The sequence below is a fragment of the Rhinichthys klamathensis genome, unplaced genomic scaffold, assembly GCF_029890125.1.
Source record: "Rhinichthys klamathensis goyatoka isolate OS25496 unplaced genomic scaffold, OSU_Roscu_1.1 h1tg000040l_1, whole genome shotgun sequence".
In the NCBI taxonomy this organism is placed as follows: domain Eukaryota; kingdom Metazoa; phylum Chordata; class Actinopteri; order Cypriniformes; family Leuciscidae; genus Rhinichthys; species Rhinichthys klamathensis.
The window spans coordinates 10,481,282-10,501,939 of NW_026606587.1; the positions used below are offsets into that span (position 1 = coordinate 10,481,282).

The window sequence follows — 20,658 nt, forward strand, 5'->3', positions numbered from 1 at the left end:
TGAATAAAAATGAACATATTGTACCAACTAGGGGTGTAACGATACCCTCATGTCACGATGCTGAACTCACGATATGATATTATTGCGATACTCCAAGACACATGGTAAAAGGTTAACAAAAAATTAACTGTTGATTAAAATGCTAAATTTGATATTACATTGTGTGTGTAAATGAATAGGCTTGGACTTAGTGCTGGTAACCCCAATGCACAGGACAATAGTGACACCAGAATAAAAATATTCATGATTCTGAAGCTGAAAATAAAGAATTATTTTTAGACGAATATGCTTGCACTCTTTCACTGACTAGATATATTTAAAATAATGTAGGCCACTTTTTACTGGCAACATCGGACATTTGGCATTATCTGGACCCACAAATATTCCCCCATTGTATTATTATACATTATATTCAACATTATGTATAGTAGTTTATTGTAGTACTGATGCTAAAACTTGATTTTTTTCACGCACAGTAATTTTTATTTTGAGTCATTACTGTATACACAATACATATTGTCACTATCTACAATACATATTGTTGCATTGATATATTGTGACACGATATATTGTTACACCCCTAATACCAACACAATGACATCTCATCTTGTTATAGTACAAATTTGTCCCACCTTAGAAGATATTAGGGTTGAGATTCCTTCTTTTTCAATGAGAAAATCCCTTTAAATTGACTGAAAACTTTTTCTAGACTGCATGCACCTGAGTAGAATATGGTTAGACTGACACAAATCCTGTTTGAAATCACTAAAAACGTATACAATTAACTTATTTTAGACACAAAACACAAGGACAATCAATAGTAATTAGAATTTAGTTACAGTTACAAGATATGGTGAAGTTTTACACCATAAAAAGGTTCAGAAAAAAAAACACAACAGCACCAGACTGAATTGGATCCAGTTTTCCAACACAACGTAATAATAATAAAATGACTTCACTGGGTCTTTCTCTAGTAAAGAATGGGAAGACAACTCTTTTGATAATAGTTTTGCAGCTGTCAGTTTTATCTGACATGTTTATTAGCCCCATCTCCTACTAAATGTTGTGATGATGCTTTTGTAATAGTAACCAACCAATCTGACAAAGTATTTGTGGTAACAAAAGCCACCTAACCAAAACGACGGTAATGAATCTTTGGATGCCAACAGCTTTCATATATTGTGGCTTCTTTAACAGCTGTTCATTAATCTTACAGTTCACTTTTCAATCCCTTTTGTGCTTACACTTCTTTTCTGTGCAATGGTTTCAACCCTTTTGCATTCCTCTGGTCTTCATCTGTCATGGTAACTTTGCGATAACTCTCAGGAATGTCCCTCCTTTTGCCATTTTTAGAATCGTTCTCCATGTTTTGGTTTGCTGTTAATGTTGTAGTGAGGAAAGTAGCTTTCAAACTGTGTCATCTGTTAAGAAAACAAAGAGAAAACAAAAAGGGAGACGCAAAATAAATAACTGGGGAATAGTTAGTTAGGTTAAGTTGTTATAGTTACACGAAACGAAGAGCGGGCATGTAAAACGGCATAGCTTTAGGTTAGAAACCAGTGTTGCCACTGGCGTCTCTACCAGAATAACTGTTTGGCTCAAATGCCAAATGTCAGTTGTAAACATCCCACAGAAGCCGTCAGCGACCTGTTCAAAGAGAGTTACAACATGTGTCACCTTTAGTTCAAATCTAGGGAGAGGCTTAAACCTCGGCCTTCATCGTCAAACAACTGGAATAAAGGCTGCTGGGGGAACAGATTTAAAGGGACAGTTCAACCAAAAAGGAAAAGCACCCTCATGTCATTCAAAACCCTTTAAACTTTTGTTCATCTTCGAAACACAGATCATGATATCTTTAATGAGATTTCTGTCCCTCCACTGAATGATACTGCAGCATTTGGTGACACTAAGTTTGATATTTTGTCTAATGCAATGACTTTTAAAGAGGTCATGACATGAGAAATCAAATTATCCTTGATCTTTTGACATATAAGAGGTCTTTGTACCATTAAAAAATCCTGCAGGTTTCATAGCTTAAAACGTCCTACTTATTATAAAAACAGCTCGTTTTGATATTGCGGGATCGGTGACGTCACACTTAAAGGAGAACTCCGGGCAATTTTTAAGTTAATCTTGATCGTTAGACCTTTGTGAGTACTGACTATAGGAAAAAAAACGAACCGGATTGGTGCTTGCTACGCGGAGCTGCGACCGCGAATGCCCAGAGCTCCCACCCAGCTAAAACGGCAGCTATGGGGGCATCGACATAAAGAGCGTTTTTAAGCCTCTTAACAGACACAAAATGCAATTAAAATGTCTGTCCAACATGAACAGGGACCCTACATGTGAACAAGATGCGTTTAGCAACTTAGCCATTGTTTCAACTCACCTAAATAGTCTTTTAGACGGCAAGCTGTAGTCTCGCGCTGCAGTCCCGTGCTGTAGCCGGAAAAGGTAAACAATGTCCAGGTGGGAGGAGCGTTGATCATGTGCGACGAGTTATGATGTTATGATCAGAGTTGCTTACAAGTGAAGAAGAAATGGCTCCTCCCACCTGGACATTGTTTACCTTTTCCGGCTACAGCACGGGAGCTATTGCTCAAGAGAAACAGATGGATTGTGGGTATAAAAAAAAAAAAAAAAACTTGCATCACAATGTGATTTTCAAAACATATGGTAACTAAACAGAATTTGATTTAGTGACAACATGTTACAATGTTTACATGGTACAATGACTGGTAGGCTACTGTTTGTATTATTCAATTAAATTCTTGGATTTTTTTATTATTATTATTATTTTTTATCCTTTATTTAACCAGGAAAAAAAAACCTGGTTAAGGATTTGATTTTAATCTTAATTCAATATTGACTCATTTGGATAAATATTAGGTAGGCCACAGTCTGCATGTTAATTTTTCTCAAGAAAAAAATATATCTCACATAATGCTGTAAACACACAGAGAGAAATTAAATATAATGCGGTTTTCATTATAATAACAATTATGTAATGACAAGTAAACATATAATAAATATGTAATATAGTGCACATATTTAGCAAAATACTCCTCGCTATTTTTTCTAGTCAACTAATGTGCTGGTCATTAAATGGCTTTCCTGAGGTAAATGTAACGTTCTGTGACATAAGTTCTGTTCTCCTGCAGTTTTATTGACCTCTTTCCGTGTTTGAAAAACACTGATTGATCGACATTATGTATGAGGCATATACCTTACGGTAAGTTGTACTGTGTCTTTAAATAAAAAGTAATAGATGATCGGTTTACTTGAACTGAGGCGCAGCGATCTGTCACAATGGACAGAACCTAAGAGCTGATTTATTTATTTTTTTGTTCATATCAAAAGTAACCTGCTCTGTCTAGTCTGTCGGTGCGTAAAGCGCCTTTCAGACAGGACGCGAAACGCGATTTGCTATTTTGCAAATAAAAAGTTTAACTACTTTGAACTTTGACTCCGGCGTGCTTTGGTCGACGCAGCAACAAAACGTCCCTGCGCGTATTCCGCGTTCTGTCTGAAAGGCGCTTGAGTCTCAAGCTGAATGCGTGAGAGTTGGCAGCCCTGCGGGGGGTAAATCGTCGGCAGCGTTCCTCCTTCCGCCATGCTTCTACTCCATGTGAGGATTGTTTACATTAGACTAGAGTGCGCACTGCCGCCGCATGCACACAGTGCTTGTACATGTGGGGATTGTTTACATCAGAGTGCGCACGTGTTTTGCGCAGCATACACGCAGTGTTTAAGCGGTTGATGGAAAATAAGCTAATGCGCGTTCTAAAAGTCTAAATTCGAATCTACTATTTTTCACGGTATTTTGAAGTGCCCGCGATAACAATATCGTGCATATTCATTTCCGCGATTTATCGCATTACCGAATACCGGCACATGTCTAATTTACATATGACTGCCTCCAGAGCAAGACATTGAAGAACAGTCACACATCATCGCACCATAGGCCCCGCCCACTGGCATTCAGTCGCTTATTAGCGGCTGACATTTCCCTACACTGGATGTGAGCGTCAAATCGTGTCAAAAGTAAAAAACCCATTATAATCACTGACGCTGTCTACACTGGATACAGTATACAGATGCGTGTTCAGTTTCTAACATGCTCTCCGTGCTTGAGTCTGCCGACAACAGGACAAATGGAAGAGTGAAAGAACGTTTGTTTTGACGCGTCCAGTTTAAACAGCTGGCTTGTGTCTCTGTAAAGGATCTCAGCGAATGGAAATAAGTGAATGGTGTATTTTAATGGCGTCCCAGATCGCGTCGGAGGTTTATATGTTTGTTCGGAGCATTTTGTTTTGTAAACAAGGCTCAGAGTAATGGAGAGTTCGCAAAGAAACTTTTGTTGACAGATGAAGCAGCAACTGATCTGACAGCAGCTGCATCACAAACCATACGTAAATGATTAATGCTTTGTCTGTAAATTACAGTATTAAGTGCTTACACATGCAATAGCGAGTGGGCGTTGATACTGTTTCCTATGCATTGATAACAGTGGCCGTTTGCTGACAAGCCTTAAAGGAGCCGCCCCTTAAAAACGGATCATTTCAGACAGAGGCTGAAAGTAATCTTTTGTGCAAAAGTATGTGAACCTCAAGGAACATATTAAAACCATTTTAAAATCAATGTCATGACCCCTTTAAATGTGGTTTGAGTGTCTAAATACCTTTTGAGGCCTTTTGTACTTTCTAACATGTTAAATAAATGAATGAGTGTGTTCATGCACCTGTGGGAGCAGCTGTATGCTGTCTGCTGCTCTTGATTTCCAAGAAGAGTGTGTAGGAATCATAAGCAAACAAGATCCCAGCCAGCAGACCGAACACCTATGAGAGAGAAGGTGAGCTTTGTTATAAACAGCTGTCAGCAGAGCAGAGTGATGGATATATAGCCCTAATAAATCAGATTTGTTCATAAAGATGAAAGTATGGTATGTTTTGATGCTGAGCGTTGGATGTCTCACCCCACCAGCGATGCGAGCCCCGTCCCCAGCTCCACCGATCACACAGATGAGAGAGGTGATGAGATAAAGCGCTGCACCGATTGCAGCGCGGAACAGATCCTGGCGGGGCAAATAGAGAAAATATGAATGGCACTTGATCGTGAAAAACTCGCCACCACAATGCTAGGGTGGACCGTGATGCAAGTGTGTGTGTATTCATACTTACGCTCCAGAGCCAGTTGACCACCAGGAACTGTTTGTCCAGTTCCATCATGTAGACAATGAAGAAGATGATGGCAAAGACCATCTCACAGATGGCGACAGCTGTATAGCCTCCATACATCGATGCGGCGTAACAGACAAGGATGATGAAGCTGATGAGCTACAAGAAAACAGACAGACAGAAAGTTTCAAAAACTTGATCACATCAGTGTAGAATGTGTAGAGAAAGGACGTGAACATGGTTTTGAGCAGGAAGTCAAGTGTTAGCTGGTTAGCATTAGCAGTTAGGCCCCAATCTGCAGACAAAAAGCCTGTTTTTCTATTGCAGTGTTGCTATTGTTAAAGTCGCGATGATGCTGAACTAGTGGCAAATCTATTCTTCCATATTGTGACATGCATCGGAGTGAATCAGATTATCGAAAAGAATCATTTTTAGGGCAAGACTTGGGTCTATCCATCGGTTATTGATTGAATTTTAGGAGTTTTGCAGTCAATTGTGGATTAAGAGTTTAAGCTGATTGATTGGAGAAGGAAGATCAGGATCGGAAGATCAGTTAGGCTAAACATTATGGTGTAAAAAAAAAAAACTGTTACAAGCATGAAAAACATATATGGATGAATTGTTCACAATAAGATTTATAACATCTATAAAAAAATAGATGATGAATTTAAAATAAAACTTGTGTTTTGTTAACTGGAAAAAACAACAACTGTGAAATTGAAAATTATTTAAAAATGGCCACAAATTAAAGAAACTTTTTGATACATGGTAATTTGATACATTATTATAAAACTTGAAACCATTTCAAATGGCCTACATTAAACATGAAAATACCACTAGACAGAATAACACTAAACTGTGCTAAGAAATTTCAATTAAACCAGCATAAAATTCTAAAACTACAATAAAAACTTTATAAAGTGAGACTATGAAAAAAACAAAAAACACACTAAAACTAACAATGAAAGACTGAAAACTATCCATAACCTAAAGCTTCTTAAAGAGTCAGTGTGTATGGTTGTTTTCTTTACTATTTTCCCAAATGTCTTGGCTTTTTAGTGTGGAAATTTCCCCCGCGCAAGTACGTCACCCATGTTTGCTGCCAAATCACCAAAGCTTTCTACTACTGTTCACTACCCACAATTCATCTGAACGCACCATCTGCTCTAGGTGTCAGTTAACAGTGGAGCTCTAAATTTCTCACATCCCTCTGGAGTTTGTGAAGCTTTTTGAACTTTGATTACTAAAACATGTGGTGAGGACTAAAAGATAGGAATACAGCATGGGTGTAAACTGTAAACACAGCGCAATTCATGCAGAGCGCAGTAGACGAGGTCCTTATATGGTTATAAACAGAACTATTATAAGAATACCTTTGGGAGAACAGAAATATTATGAATGTGTAATCAAATCAGCCCTTAAAGTCAAACACTTGATACGCGCGTTTGCTGATCCTGCTACCTGCCATGCAACAAAATATCCAAAAAAACACTGCCAGCAACTACTACTAAGAAAGGTTTGTTTCCTCAAGAACTCAGATTGTAGCATATAATCTATGACTATGGTTTGTTTTTAAAGAACGATAAAAGAAAAGCAAGTATACAGTTTGACAAAAAATTATTGACCTTAAGATTTCAACATGCTCAAAATTTTAAATCTAACAAAACATTAAAATAATTTTAAAAAGAAAAGAAAAAGTAACCAGACTTAATTTTGGTGGCTAGAAATGTAGGAAATGTGAGTGGTGCGACACTCACTGACACAATGTTAGGAATTTCTGGGCTGCTGAGTTGTTAAGGTGTTCTGAGTGGTTGCTAGGCGGTTACTTGCTGTCAAATCAGTACATTACATAGAGCACTGAAGGGATGACATGTGTTTGTAGGCCTTAACCTGGAAATGAGTAAGCATTTACTTCCAGTTCGGAAGTGCTAACATGATGCTAACTCATTTCCAGGTAAAGACCTACAAAACATCGTCCTGAAGTCAATGGGTATTTTTGAATGGGTTTTAAATGTCTGAAATAAGGTCTGTGGTTAACACAAGCTCAAGATATTTTCACATTTTGTTTTAATGACATAAAATACATCAGTAATACCCCCTTGTGTTTAAAAAAAAAAAGCTTTTACTTGTCTTGAAAGTTTTTTTTTTTTTTTTTTTTTACAATAATACAAAACTGCATCCAAAACCACTGCATCACTTCTGGTCGCTTGATATGGCTCTGGTCATTTCTTCTAAAAACGTATGCCTTATCAAACACAACTAATACCCATATTTCCATAATACTTGTATCAAGGACAGTACAGGTGTTATTTAATGTTCTTACAGGGTGCAGTTCCACTTCAAGTGTTATTTAGGTTGCCATGGTTTGTCGTGGTACTAATGGCTTGTCCACATGCCACCTTGAAACACCTGTGCCTTGTGTTTGCAATGTGCTGCTGCTTCCACAGTAACAACGGCTCAAACACACACAAGTGTGAAGACTATCTTCTCAAACAGGAAGATTCTCAATGTGTTAGGAGGCAAGTTTCCTGTTTATCATCACTTGGGCAAACAAAGTTATGCTACCATGGCAATATCAAGCACAAACATGAAAAATTCATCCTATTTAATTACTCATAACTCAATCATCCGGTGAAACGACAGACTTCTATCTAGGGGTGTATGCAGGGCTTCTCCAACCATTAGGTCGGCTAAAGCCCCGGCCCTTGCAAACCTGTATTCAGCTGATTTGCATCCATACAATCACCAGCCGATGCATAAATCTAAGTCCCACATTTGATTTCTTTTACGATAATTTGTTTCACTCAGATGTACGTAACAATATGGAAGAAAAGGTCTGTCACAACTTGCGTTTCATTGTGATTTTAAAGTCAAGGCAAAATCATCATTAACATTTTAGCACTTCCAGTTCCATCGTCCTGAAATCAATGGGCTTTTTGAACGGGTTTCTGGTACATGACTTTTTTTAGAAATTGATACTTTTCTGATACTCTTTCTGGTTATCAAAGAATCCTGGAAAAAGATGAGGTTTCTACAGCACAAGCTAAAGCAATGGCTGTGGAAAATGAATTTGCATTATCCATGAAATGAGGAAACCCTGAAAGGGATCCTCACTGTTTTTTTATGTAAATTCATGTTCCAGTTACACTTAACATTTTTCAGGTTAAATAAACATTACCAAAACAATCCAAACCAAAATCTGAAATCAAGAATCTGTGATTTGTTAATTGTCTTTCAACTTTATTTGACTGACAAAAGTACAAAGAAAAGATTTCTAAACAACTTTTTTGATTTTGATGGCTGCTACTCTCTCCAAAAAAAGTTGTGACAGAGGCAAATACCCTACATTTTCACCATCTACCATACATAATATTGTGATTTTTTTGTGGTATTTTTGCATTATAATTGTTGTTCTAATTAAGATGAACTATTTTTCTCATGAAGTTCTCTCATCATTGTTACATTTGTTCCACAATAATCACTACAAGAACGCAGTAACACATTTCATATTTCATTTAGGCTAGGCTATATTTATTTGTTAATTTCAGCTGTTTTTTATAGTTATTTTGGAATAATCAGTCATCAAAGCTCAGTAAACACTGCAGGTGTCATGATGGACACAGATGTACCTTCAATATCAACTATAATAAATCAAAATAAACAAATAAAAACGCTAACCTCTCCTTCCCCTTGAAACCAGATTCTGGGCCGTGAAATGAACCCTGAGGTGATGTTGCTGAGGTGACCCTTACTGGCCTTATTTTATATACAAAAGAGAAAACAACTACTAGTGCGTTTACATATTGCATATCAGATCCAGTCAAAAGTGCAAAAGGTTAGTTCTGGCCTAATGCTACCCAGGCTAGAACATAAATTTAAACTATTTCTAACACACTTTTCATTTTCAGCTAAGCTCAAAATGTCAAAATACCAGAGAAAGAGCCGAGAAAGGCATTTTTTCCATTAGGGAAGCCAGTTGAAAACATGCACAATCTTATCTCTCCATGCCTTTGAAAAGAAGCCAGCATGGGGCACATATATTCCTGCCAGCAGAACGACTGCTGTTTGGCTTCAACACACTGTACTTAGTTTGACAAGCGTGTAACACTACATTCACAGTTCTACACAGATGTGCCCATGCTACATGACTACAACCTCTGCAAATATTAACTGTCCCGAACTTTAAGTTTTAATTCATTTTATTTTTTACATAGCAGCAAATCTGCATGGTGACCTTAAAACATTTTGAATGTAACAGGGTTGAAGAGGTATGGCACATGTATTTGAAATGACTTTTGATCAATGTAATGCATCATTGCTGAAGGTTTTGAAACATAGGATATTTATTTTTTCTATTCAAGACACACAAACTAAGTGACCAGAATTTACTCTGTTATCCATTTAAATTCTAACTTCCTGTGGTGGCCTTGAAATAATGCAGCTTTTTAGGGTTCAGTGTTGGTTTAGTAACCCATATTTACATTTGCCGGTGATAGTTTAAGAATCAGCCAAAGGAAAATCCATATTAGTTGATCACTAATCTGGGGTGCATTTCCTGTACAACAACGTAAATCACAGGTTTACTACCATAGTGCAATGAATTGTTGGACAAATTGACAAGCTAGTTGCGACTCTTTCCAAAAACCAACATGGCGAACCTCTATTTGAACCACATTGGTTCGACAATATATTGTTTATAACATCACATGCAGTTGGTGGAGTATTAACTTCTGCTAATTAATAGATCCAAGATTGCAATTCATATCAGATTATTATAGTTCATTTACACACACAAAAAAACATTTTTTAAATCACGATTTCATGCATTATGTACATGCAGTATGAAATGCTGTAGCATTATAGATGAGTTATAGATGAACTTTGTTCAAGATGTTCAACATTTTTACAAGATGTAGCCTAATTGTCACGATCCCTGTACTGTCTTGTATTTTGTAGGACTTTTACGTTGAAGTATATTCTTAGTTCCCCTTTGTTTCTGTGTTCACTTCCTGTGTTTGATTCCTGTTTTGCATCGTACCTTGTTTGTCACCATAGTTACCCTTATTAGTTGCCATAACATATCACCAACACCTGTCTCTCATCAGCCCCCTGTCTATGAGGAGCCGCTCAGCTCCTTAATGCCATTGCATGACCCTTGCTGGACTCTTGAACATTTCATTGATTTAGCATTACAGCTGAGCAGCTCTGATTTCACTGTGGGAGTCGCAGAGGTTGAATGTAGCATGTCTGTCATGACCACTCTAATGTTGGCAACTCCCGTACTTACACCAATCGCCAGCGCATTCAAGCCAGAGTCTCATCCTGTCATGGCCGCTGCCGAACCTGAGCTTCTTCACGTCACGCCTGGCCAGCCTGATCTTCACGTCACGCCTGGCCAGCCTGATCTTCACGTCATGCCAGCGCTCCACGTCGGCCCTGCCGAGCCTCAGTGTCTTCGCGTCGGCCCTGCCGAGCCTGGGCTGCTTCACGTCGGCCCTGCAGAGCCTGAGTGTCTTCACGTCGGCCCTGCCGAGCCTGAGTGTCTTCACGTCGGCCCTGCCGAGCCTGGGCTGCTTCACGTCGGCCCTGCCGAGCCTGGGCTGCTTCACGTCGGTCCCGCCGCACAAGAGACTGTTCACGTCATGCCTGCCCAGCCAGAGACTGTTCACGCCCGGTCAGCAATGCCTGAGAGTTCGTCTCGGCCCGAGATGGCCGCCGCCAAGCCGGTGTCTGTTCCTGAGCCGGTGTGTGTTCCTGAGCCGGTGTGTGTTCCTGAGCCGGTGTCTGTTCCTGAGCCGGTGTCTGTTCCTGAGCCGGTGTGTTCCTGAGCCGGTGTCTGTTCCTGGGCCGGTGTGTTCCTGAGCCGGTGTCTGTTCCTGGGCCGGTGTCTGTTCCTGAGCAGGTGTCTGTTCCTGAGCCGGTGTGTGTTCCTGAGCCGGTGTGTGTTCCTGAGCCGGTGTGGAACAGACACCGGTGTGTGTTCCTGAGCCGGTGTGGAACAGACACCGGTGTGTGTTCCTGAGCCGGTGTGGAACAGACACCGGTGTGTGTTCCTGAGCCGGTGTGGAACAGACACCGGTGTGTGTTCCTGAGCCGGTGTCTGTTCCTGAGCCGGTGTGTGTTCCTGAGCCGGTGTGTGTTCCTGAGTAGGTGTGTTCCTGAGCCGGTGTCTGTTCCTGAGCCGGTGTGTGTTCCTGAGCCGGTGTGTTTTCCTGAGCCGGTGTGTGTTCCTGAGCCGGTGTGTTCCTGAGCCGGTGTCTGTTCCTGAGCCGGTGTGTGTTCCTGAGCCGGTGTGTGTTCCTGAGCCGGTGTGTTTTCCTGAGCCGGTGTGTGTTCCTGAGCCGGTGTGTGTTCCTGAGCCGGTGTGTGTTCCTGAGCCGGTGTGTGTTCCTGAGCCGGTGTGTTCCTGAGCCGGTGTGTTCCTGAGCCGGTGTCTGTTCCTGAGCCGGTGTGTGTTCCTGAGCCGGTGTGTGTTCCTGAGCCGGTGTGTGTTCCTGAGCCGGTGTGTGTTCCTGAGCCGGTGTGTGTTCCTGAGCCGGTGTGTGTTCCTGAGCCGGTGTCTGTTCCTGAGCCGGTGTCTGTTCCTGAGCCGGTGTGTTCCTGAGCCGGTGTGTGTTCCTGAGCCGGTGTCTGTTCCTGGGCCGGTGTGTTCCTGAGCCGGTGTCTGTTCCTGGGCCGGTGTCTGTTCCTGAGCAGGTGTCTGTTCCTGAGCCGGTGTGTGTTCCTGAGCCGGTGTGTGTTCCTGAGTAGGTGTGTTCCTGAGCCGGTGTCTGTTCCTGAGCCGGTGTGTGTTCCTGAGCCGGTGTGTGTTCCTGAGCCGGTGTGTTTTCCTGAGCCGGTGTGTGTTCCTGAGCCGGTGTGTGTTCCTGAGCCGGTGTCTGTTCCTGAGCCGGTGTCTGTTCCTGAGCCGGTGTGTTTTCCTGAGCCGGTGTGTTTTCCTGAGCCGGTGTGTGTTCCTGAGCCGGAACCGGTGTGTGTTCCTGAGCCGGTGTGTGTTCCTGAGCCGGTGTGTGTTCCTGAGCCGGTGTGTGTTCCTGAGCCGGTGTGGAACAGACACCGGTGTGTGTTCCTGAGCCGGTGTCTGTTCCTGAGCCGGTGTGTGTTCCTGAGCCGGTGTGTGTTCCTGAGCCGGTGTGTGTTCCTGAGCCGGTGTGTTTTCCTGAGCCGGTGTGTGTTCCTGAGCCGGTGTGTGTTCCTGAGCCGGTGTGTGTTCCTGAGCCGGTGTGTTTTCCTGAGCCGGTGTGTGTTCCTGAGCCGGAACCGGTGTGTGTTCCTGAGCCGGTGTGTGTTCCTGAGCCGGTGTGTGTTCCTGAGCCGGTGTGTGTTCCTGAGCCGGTGTCTGTTCCTGAGCCGGTGTCTGTTCCTGAGCCACCTCACTTTCCGAGGTTTTTTAACATTAATATGAGTTCCCCTAGCCTGTATATGGTCCCCCAGTGGCTATAAATTTCAATCAGTGTAAACCAAGCTTTGGCTATCTTTCTCTGCCTTTGAGAAAATGAAAGCTCAGACGGGCTGATCTTGAATCTCCTCCGTATGACGTCATACGGAGGAAAGGTAACCTCTGCTTTCTCTGCTTTGCCCGCCCAGAGAACTTGGCTCGCCAATGAGAAAATGAGCAAGGAAGTACGGACGCGATTTGAGTTTTTCCTTGAGAGATATCATGGCTTGCAAATGAGCGAAGCATGGCAGTTGATCAGTGTTCGGATGTACAAATGAACACAAAAGTATTTTTTAGTTCCTTCATTTGAGCCTCTGAAGAAACAATGGGTTAATTTTATTTTTTCTGGAAATGCGCCGACACAACTTCCCAAAGTTTTGTATGGTCCAAACATTTCACCGACGACTGTTTCCTCAACTTGGGCCAATACAGAGCTGGCCTCGATGAACGTCTGAAAATAAATCATCGAGCTACCAAGCAACAATTTCTGATGTGTAATTGTTCGAGTTCAGACAGGTAATCTTTCTCTCAAAATCGTTCAATACTGTTTATGCATCAGTAAGTCAAGCCAGTGACTAAAATATCAACTTCACATCGTTTCTTTTAGTAGGATGAAAATAATCTTATTTAAATTGTGAACAAATTATACAGAAAGCGATCAAAGAACAATCTTTCCACACAGCGCGAGTTTATCTGGACAACTCGTTAAGAAATCAATGACGCACGTTACACTGCACAACGAAGCTCTTACTGTATGTACATCATCGTGTTTGCATTGGTGAAAGCATTAGAGAGAGTGCAGAAACTGCGTTGCAATGATAAGATCTTCATTCTCGCGATCAACAGACTGTCATCTGTTTCCTCAATGCTCATCATGGCAACATTTTATGTGATGGATTGGGAATAGATCTAAATACTTAAAAAACTTCTCACGATTCGTTAATCTCGATAGCTGTAATAGTAAAAACGTACAATAGCTGTAGTAAAAGTATTTGAGAGAGTTTCACATGTAATATGTAGCTATTTCATATGCAAGCATGTCAGCCAATCACAGCAGTGGCTGTTACACTGAATCCCACAGCAGACACGCCCCTTCAAACAGAGCGTTCAAATCAGAGGCTAAAATCAGGCTAGGAAAAATGCCTTTTATTTCTAAATTATGACTATTTTTGATCTAAAAAACATACTAACATTATAAGGGCAACCCAGGAAGCATTATAAAATAATAAAATAACCCCATGTCATGGGACCTTTAAAGTTGTGCTTGCATGTGGATTCTCTCTCTGCTTCGTCCCTGCCTATTCGTTACACTAATATAAGTCTTAGCTGTCCCCAGAATGTGTCTGTGAAGTATCAGCTCAAATTACCCCACAGATCATTTATTATCTATATAGGTCCATGCCCAAAATGCCCCTTTTTGGCTGGAAGCAAATACAAGTTGTTTTAGTGTGTATATCTTTAAATGCAAATATGTTGATGCTCCCCGCCCCTCTTCTTTTAAACTTCTTTTAACTTGAGAGCAGCATTTTGAGAACGCAGTTTCCTGTGCGAGACGCTGTAAAAGAAGCGAGACGGGAGCGCAACGATCAAACACGTTAATCTAGCACAATGGAAAAGTAGCGCGGTGGAATGGAAAAACGCTTTCTGTCTTCATTTATACAGCCAACAACAGAACATGTAGATCTGTAGCGGATCTGTTTAGTGGAGGCATTCTTGTGTTTCCACACTAGCTGCTCTAGCGAGGAGATTGTACAGCTCACTCAGGGGAGGAGCTAAGCTAAATAGACCAGATCTGTCACCTGTCGTGGGCGGAGCCTGTTACACTGTGACGTCACAATGTATAGAAAACCAGAATGACTCGCTTTGAGACACTGTTTATGAAAAAAGGAGTAGGTGGATTTTTACCATTATAGGGTGGTTGTGTACACATTGCAGACACACACTTATGTTCAAACCATGTAAAAGTGAATTTTGCATAATAGGTCTGCTTTAAAGCAAAAAAAAATTTTATTACACTATTTTATATATAAAGTATGCATGAACATGCCTAAAGAAAAGCAGTAGCTTTACAGACTTAATTATATTATCTAAAAAAAAAATTTTTTTTAATCTTACGCTGAAAAGTTTTCCTAGAGCACTACAAAGTAATGTACTAATCATGAAATCTACTTGACTGAACTAGAGGCGAGTCTTTACGCCTGTGGGCGGCGAGGAGGAGCGGGCAGCATGATGTCATCAGGCACTCCTCCTTCATGCACATATGTATCAGAGCTTTATGAGTTGTGGGGACTGGCACAAACTGCCTCTATGAGCCTCACACATGCAGACTGAACTCCAGCCAGCGCACAATGAAGCTCTATTCAAGGATGCGGCGCTGCCCCTTTAAGAACACCCACTACTGAGGGCTCGAGCTGAACAGGGTCACGTGGGGAACAGAGAAATGAGGAAACACCAGAAATACAAAATACCTACTGTAAAAGCACATACACGAAAAACATCAACTAACATCTTAACAATACAGCATACACATAATAATAAAACACGAGTGAAATATACAAACCACTTTCCAATGAAGAATATTCAACACCCAAACACTGATCATTTGGCAAAGGCGCACAAAGACACACTTAGTGATGGCAAGGCACCTACAGCTTGTTCACGTCACACTAGAGCACACATTCTTGCATGTGTTTGTTTCGGTCCAAAACAGCAAAATATAATAGAGCTATACAGTACATCAGTAAAAGTCCCAGCATGCATGGTTTCTTAAGGTGATGATACACAGGGCAACTTTTTGAGCAATGTTGCTGGGCAATCTTGCCGAGCGATTGTTGTTTGGGACAACAACATTGAAAATGGGGAATACATTTCTATCTGGATTATTTAGATAGGTCGTGGGCCCTGTGTCTCATCTGGTTGCCCGTTGACGGCAACATTGCCCAGCAACATTGCTCAAAAAGTTGCCCTGTATATCATCACCTTTACTGTAAGACGCTAGGCGTGTCATTTTAAGTGACTGTGAGTCCGTGACTCTACATGTTTAGCTGTGGGTGTGTCTGCATGACAAAACTAAACTCTTGAAAATGAGTGTATCATGAGTGTCCAACGTCCATGACCTTAACCAGCAATTAGTTATATAACATGCTATTATTGCTCCTGGAACCACAGTACTCTGTGTTAGTTAATAGTCAATGGCTTCTCAAGGAAGGCCGTCATTCCATCGTCTGATCGGGAGATATAGCCAAGCAACAAATTCAGATTGCTTTGATAAGATGCGGATGTCATATTTATGCAGGAGACAGTAAGTTGGGCATATAAGATTCATTATAATAATAAATTATAGAGGGGTGCTGGTTTATCATTCAGGCCTTTATTACTGTTTTCTCTAATAGTTTATGTATTGTATGCAAAGACATGGTGAGTTTATGTCTCTAAAATCCCTCTGTCAGCTCCTGCTTGAATCATTCACCCAGAACAAATTTGCTAATTTCATAGCCATGTTATTAATTTGCTGTAAAAGTTTTTAGAATACTAAGACCTATTACAGAAATGCCTGTTTTAGTTTAACCTGTTTACTGTCACCCCCAATTTGAGCAGATCTGAACTTCAACGGTTGTGATTCATGAATGCTTGCAAATACAGACATAAGGTTGGTTTGGCTTTTTAAAGAAGACACTCGTCAGCAGATTATTGCAGAAGGGAAAGCACTTCAAAAATGTGAAAGCGTAAAAAAGTTAGCTATAGGTTTAAGTTTACTCTTAAGCTATTTATATTTCATACAAAATATATATTTTACAAAATAATCTGGACTGTAAAACGGCTAGAAAATCAAAGCCATATGTCTAACCAAGTTTGTTCCCAAAAAAATAAATAAAATTGAGCCAGCTAAAAGAATTTAAAGTACTGTTTACATGCATGGTAACTTATTGTCCAATTTTGGTTTAACAAAATGGTTTTCACAGAATAAATATTTGAGTGTTTAAGCTTTCGAATGATACCTAATTTATGATTATTACTAAAATATGTGATATGTGAGGGCAATAAGGCAATAAAAAAGCACATTGAGTGTCCCGCTACCAGCTATAGGTTAGTTAGTTCAAACCAAAATTAAAATTGTGTCAACATTTATTCATCTTTATGTCGTTCTAGACCTGTTTTATTTGCGTTCTTTCATTCATAATTCTACGGAAGTTTTACAGATTACAGTGGAAGCATATAGTGACCAAGTTCTGTCAAGCTCCAAAAAAAAAAAAAACGTTGACAACTTGACACAATTTTTTTTCACTATTTTGATGTCTTGACCGACAAGTATTACTATTATGCACTAGTGCGAATGAGATTTGAGAATTTCAGTGAATAATCGTTTAAATTTCAATCTGTTCCAAGACTCTGATTTAGATTTAGAATTGTGAATGTTAAATTCAAATTCCATTATTCAATTTGAACTAGCATACAAGATGGAGAGCAATTTTAATTAGAATGTAAGGAAGTAGAATTTAAATGAACTAAATATATAGATAGATAGATAGATAGATAGATAGATAGATAGATAGATAGATAGATAGATAGATAGATAGATAGATAGATAGATAGATAGATAGATAGATAGATAGATAGAGTTTGTTTTCAATTTAGTTATTTGGTATAGAATTTTGTCAGCCAAGTTCCAAAATCATTGTATCTTTAGCCATATCATCCGCAACTTCTCCTTTCTGAGGATTGACACAAGATAACGGACACACCAGGCTGTCCTCTATCTTTCCAGCAGATGGGTGAAACCTCATGCCCTCTGACCTCACACCATCAAGCACATGGTCTGCATTCCATGCCACCTCCTCCCAGAAACACACACTTATGTGTCAGTGTGAAGTTTCAAATGGCTCCGTGGTGGGAGGTATTTCATTCAACAGCACTATTAATACTCTTTTCACCCACTTCTGTTACTTGTAGCCATATTCTCACAATAAGAAATACTTGAATGTTTTGAGGTCGATGTACTGAATTCCTGCAGTTGTATAATTGAATTTACGTTCCATACTTCATCTTAGTCACTTTTTGTTATACTGGACACAGCTGCTTGGATGACAAATATGACACTTCCTTCACATATTTTTTTTAGCTTTAAAAGTAGAAAGTATATGTGGTTTACGGTCAAAGGTTAAGAGTTAAAAGGATAATTCACTTAATTCATCATTTACTCACACTCATGTTGTTCCAAACCTGTATGAGTTTCTTTCTTCTGTTGAACACAAAAGAAGATGTTTTAAAGAATATTGGTGACTAAACAGCACCCATTGACTTCCATAGTAGGAAAAAATAGTATGAAAGTCGATGCGTGCTGTCAGCTGTCTGGTTCAAACATTCTTTAAATGATCTTCTTTTGTGTTCAACAGAAGAAAGAAACTCATACAGGTTTGGAACAACACGAGTGTGAGTAAATAATGACACAATTTTCATTTTTTAAGTGAACATTTGAGATATTTTAAACAATATTAAACAATGTTTACCCCATATGTTCTGTTTGGGGTCTCATTTTAATAGCTCAAAAACATACTTAACATATGACTAACGGGTTGGTAACTTTATGAGAACTGATTATAAACATGAGTTTATTTCTATAGCATGTTTCAAAAGTGCTCCGTAACAATTCTAACGTTGCTCCTGTTTGGGGGTAGCAGCTAACGTTAAGTCATCAGACTCAGAAGAACACTGGATGTATGAAATAAAAACAAATGCAGTAATGTAAATATTCATACAGTAAGTCTTGTCTATTAAAAAAAAAAATCTCTCACTTTCTCTGACTCAAGTGTGTGAATCAACAGGTGAATTATTTTTACTTAACGAGTGGGAGCGTCTCCATGGCAATAGCAACAGTTCATTTATATCATACCCAGCATTTTGCGTATCACACTTTCGATGAAGCAAATGAATAACGGACGTTATTTCTCGCAATGTTATGCTAGCGTCTTACAAAAATTAAATTGTAGAACAATTAAAGCCACAGCCATGTTAATAACTTACTATTTCAGCAGCCAGTATCGTTCCTTTCCGAGTTCGCACATAATTCTTCAGTTTCTCCAAACAGCCTCCGAACGGACTCCCCTCAGTTTCTGCCATTCTGCAGATGTAAGTTATTCCTATGAAATAACGCCTTCTTAGGAAGCCTAGTGTCCGTATCAGCAAACAGTGAACGTTGAAACGTTGAAAGCGTGAAAATGAAAGAGTAGTTATTGATTCAATCCGTGAACTCTGACGCAGCTTTCAGCTTCTTCATGAACTTCCTGCGAGTGCGCGACTCGGTTACTGCGAAAGGAAAGAGTGAGTGCGCGGGGCGTTGGCTAAGGCTTTAGTATAGTAGCACTTTCTTGAGGGTAAATCACGGAGACGGAAATTAAAACCACTAGAGGGAGAGTTTCTACAACCCTAGTTTTAAAAGCTAGTGAGCTTCCTACCTAAACAGCAGTTTGACAGTATTCCGGCTTAGAACTGCCCACAAATGCTGTCTAAGTAAAAAAGCGCGCTAGGGTTTGACCGGTTTTGACACACAGCCGGAAAATTCATTGCTGTGACTGAGCTGTGGAAATTTTCATTCAGCAGTTCTGACTGCTGAGCTTTCTTTGAAAGACAGTTTTACGTTCATAACTAATTACGTTTTCAAAGAGGAAACCACATTTGCCCCTTTGTAAATATATTATATTATATTATGTTATATTATAATATATTATAGGCTATTATATTATGTATACTAGGCCTATGTTAAGTTTAGTTTATCTTTTTCTATATGTGTGTATTACCATGGCTATTTGGATATGGTACTATGGTAATAATACTATGGTTACAGTATATACAATACAATATAATATAATATAATATATATTTTATTTATTTCCAGGGCACATAAATAAATAAATAGATAGATTTTTCCTCCCCTTCATTTCTTGCTCATTTGTTTACAGTTTAAGAGCAGAGGGAGAAGGAGCAGTGAAGAGTTGTGACAAATGGGTTTGAATGGGGAAATAATGCTTCACATCTGGAATGTGTTTCTCATGATTTACAGGGAGTAGATTTACATGATTTAGAGAGAGAGAGAGAGAGAGAGAGAGAGAGAGAGAGAGAGAGAGAGAGAGAGAGAGAGAGAGAGAGAGAGAGAGAGAGAGAGAGAGAGAGAGAGAGAGAGAGAGAGAGAGAGAGAGAGAGAGAGAGAGAGAGAGAGAGAGAGAGAGAGAGAGAGAGAGAGAGAGAGAGATCTCATGGAAACTATAGTTTATAGGTAACAATGTGGAAATATTCTGTGCCATAAGAACTTTGGGTCACTTTTGACGGCTCTCCCTAGCAGATCACCATGTGGGCACACACACACACACACACACACACACACACACACACACACACACACACACACACACACACACACACACACACACACACACACACACACACACACACACACACACGTACACATACACAGAGGGCTTTGTTTTGGCAACACAAGTGAGTGATCATAACAAATGTTTTGCAGGAAGGGTAGGCTGCAGGGAACCACACTTTTCTGGTTTAAGGTCTATTTCAGAAATGATCAAATAAAACACACATGCATAGAAAATATAAGAAGAAACCATCAAGACATCAATCATTGTTCCCTCACTGAATGGATAAAAAATACTATACTGTAGCAATTCTAACATTCATGCAAGCTATTTTTAGATAAACTTTTCCTTAAAGTTCCCTAATTAAATACACTAATCTAAAAGAAACACTAATTCAGGTTTACAGTGAATATAAACAGTCAAATAATAGTAACACAGATGGTACACACACTACCGCATTTAATAAAAATCCAGTAGAACAGTAATATTGTGAAACATTATTACAATTTAACAGAACTGTTTTCTATTTGAATATATTTAAAATATAATTTATTCTGATTAAAAGCTGAATTTTCAGCATCATCACTCACTCGTGACAGTCTTCAGTGTCACATGATGCTTCAGAAATCATTCGATGATTTGCTGCTCAAGAAACATTTATTATTATCAATGTGGA

At 39.8% G+C, this 20,658-nt stretch overlaps 1 protein-coding gene across 2 annotated transcripts; it reads right to left on the reverse strand.

Annotated features, from left to right (window-relative positions):
• Positions 1–1,083: 1,083 nt before the first annotated feature.
• On the reverse strand, positions 1,084–19,002 carry plp2b (proteolipid protein 2b). Of its 2 annotated transcripts, none has more exons than XM_056246838.1 (5): positions 18,637–18,991; positions 5,181–5,336; positions 4,976–5,074; positions 4,742–4,838; positions 1,084–1,421 (listed from the first exon to the last, which is right to left on the reverse strand). In XM_056246838.1, the coding sequence occupies exons 1-5, from the start codon at positions 18,730–18,732 to the stop codon at positions 1,408–1,410; spliced, it is 462 nt and encodes a 153-aa protein (XP_056102813.1). In that variant the 5' UTR covers positions 18,733–18,991; the 3' UTR covers positions 1,084–1,407. The 2 variants fall into 2 exon arrangements, with proteins under 2 accessions (XP_056102813.1, XP_056102814.1); XM_056246839.1 differs by lacking the exon at positions 1,084–1,421 and adding an exon at positions 1,428–1,647 and having other exon boundaries at positions 18,637–19,002.
• Positions 19,003–20,658: the final 1,656 nt, after the last annotated feature.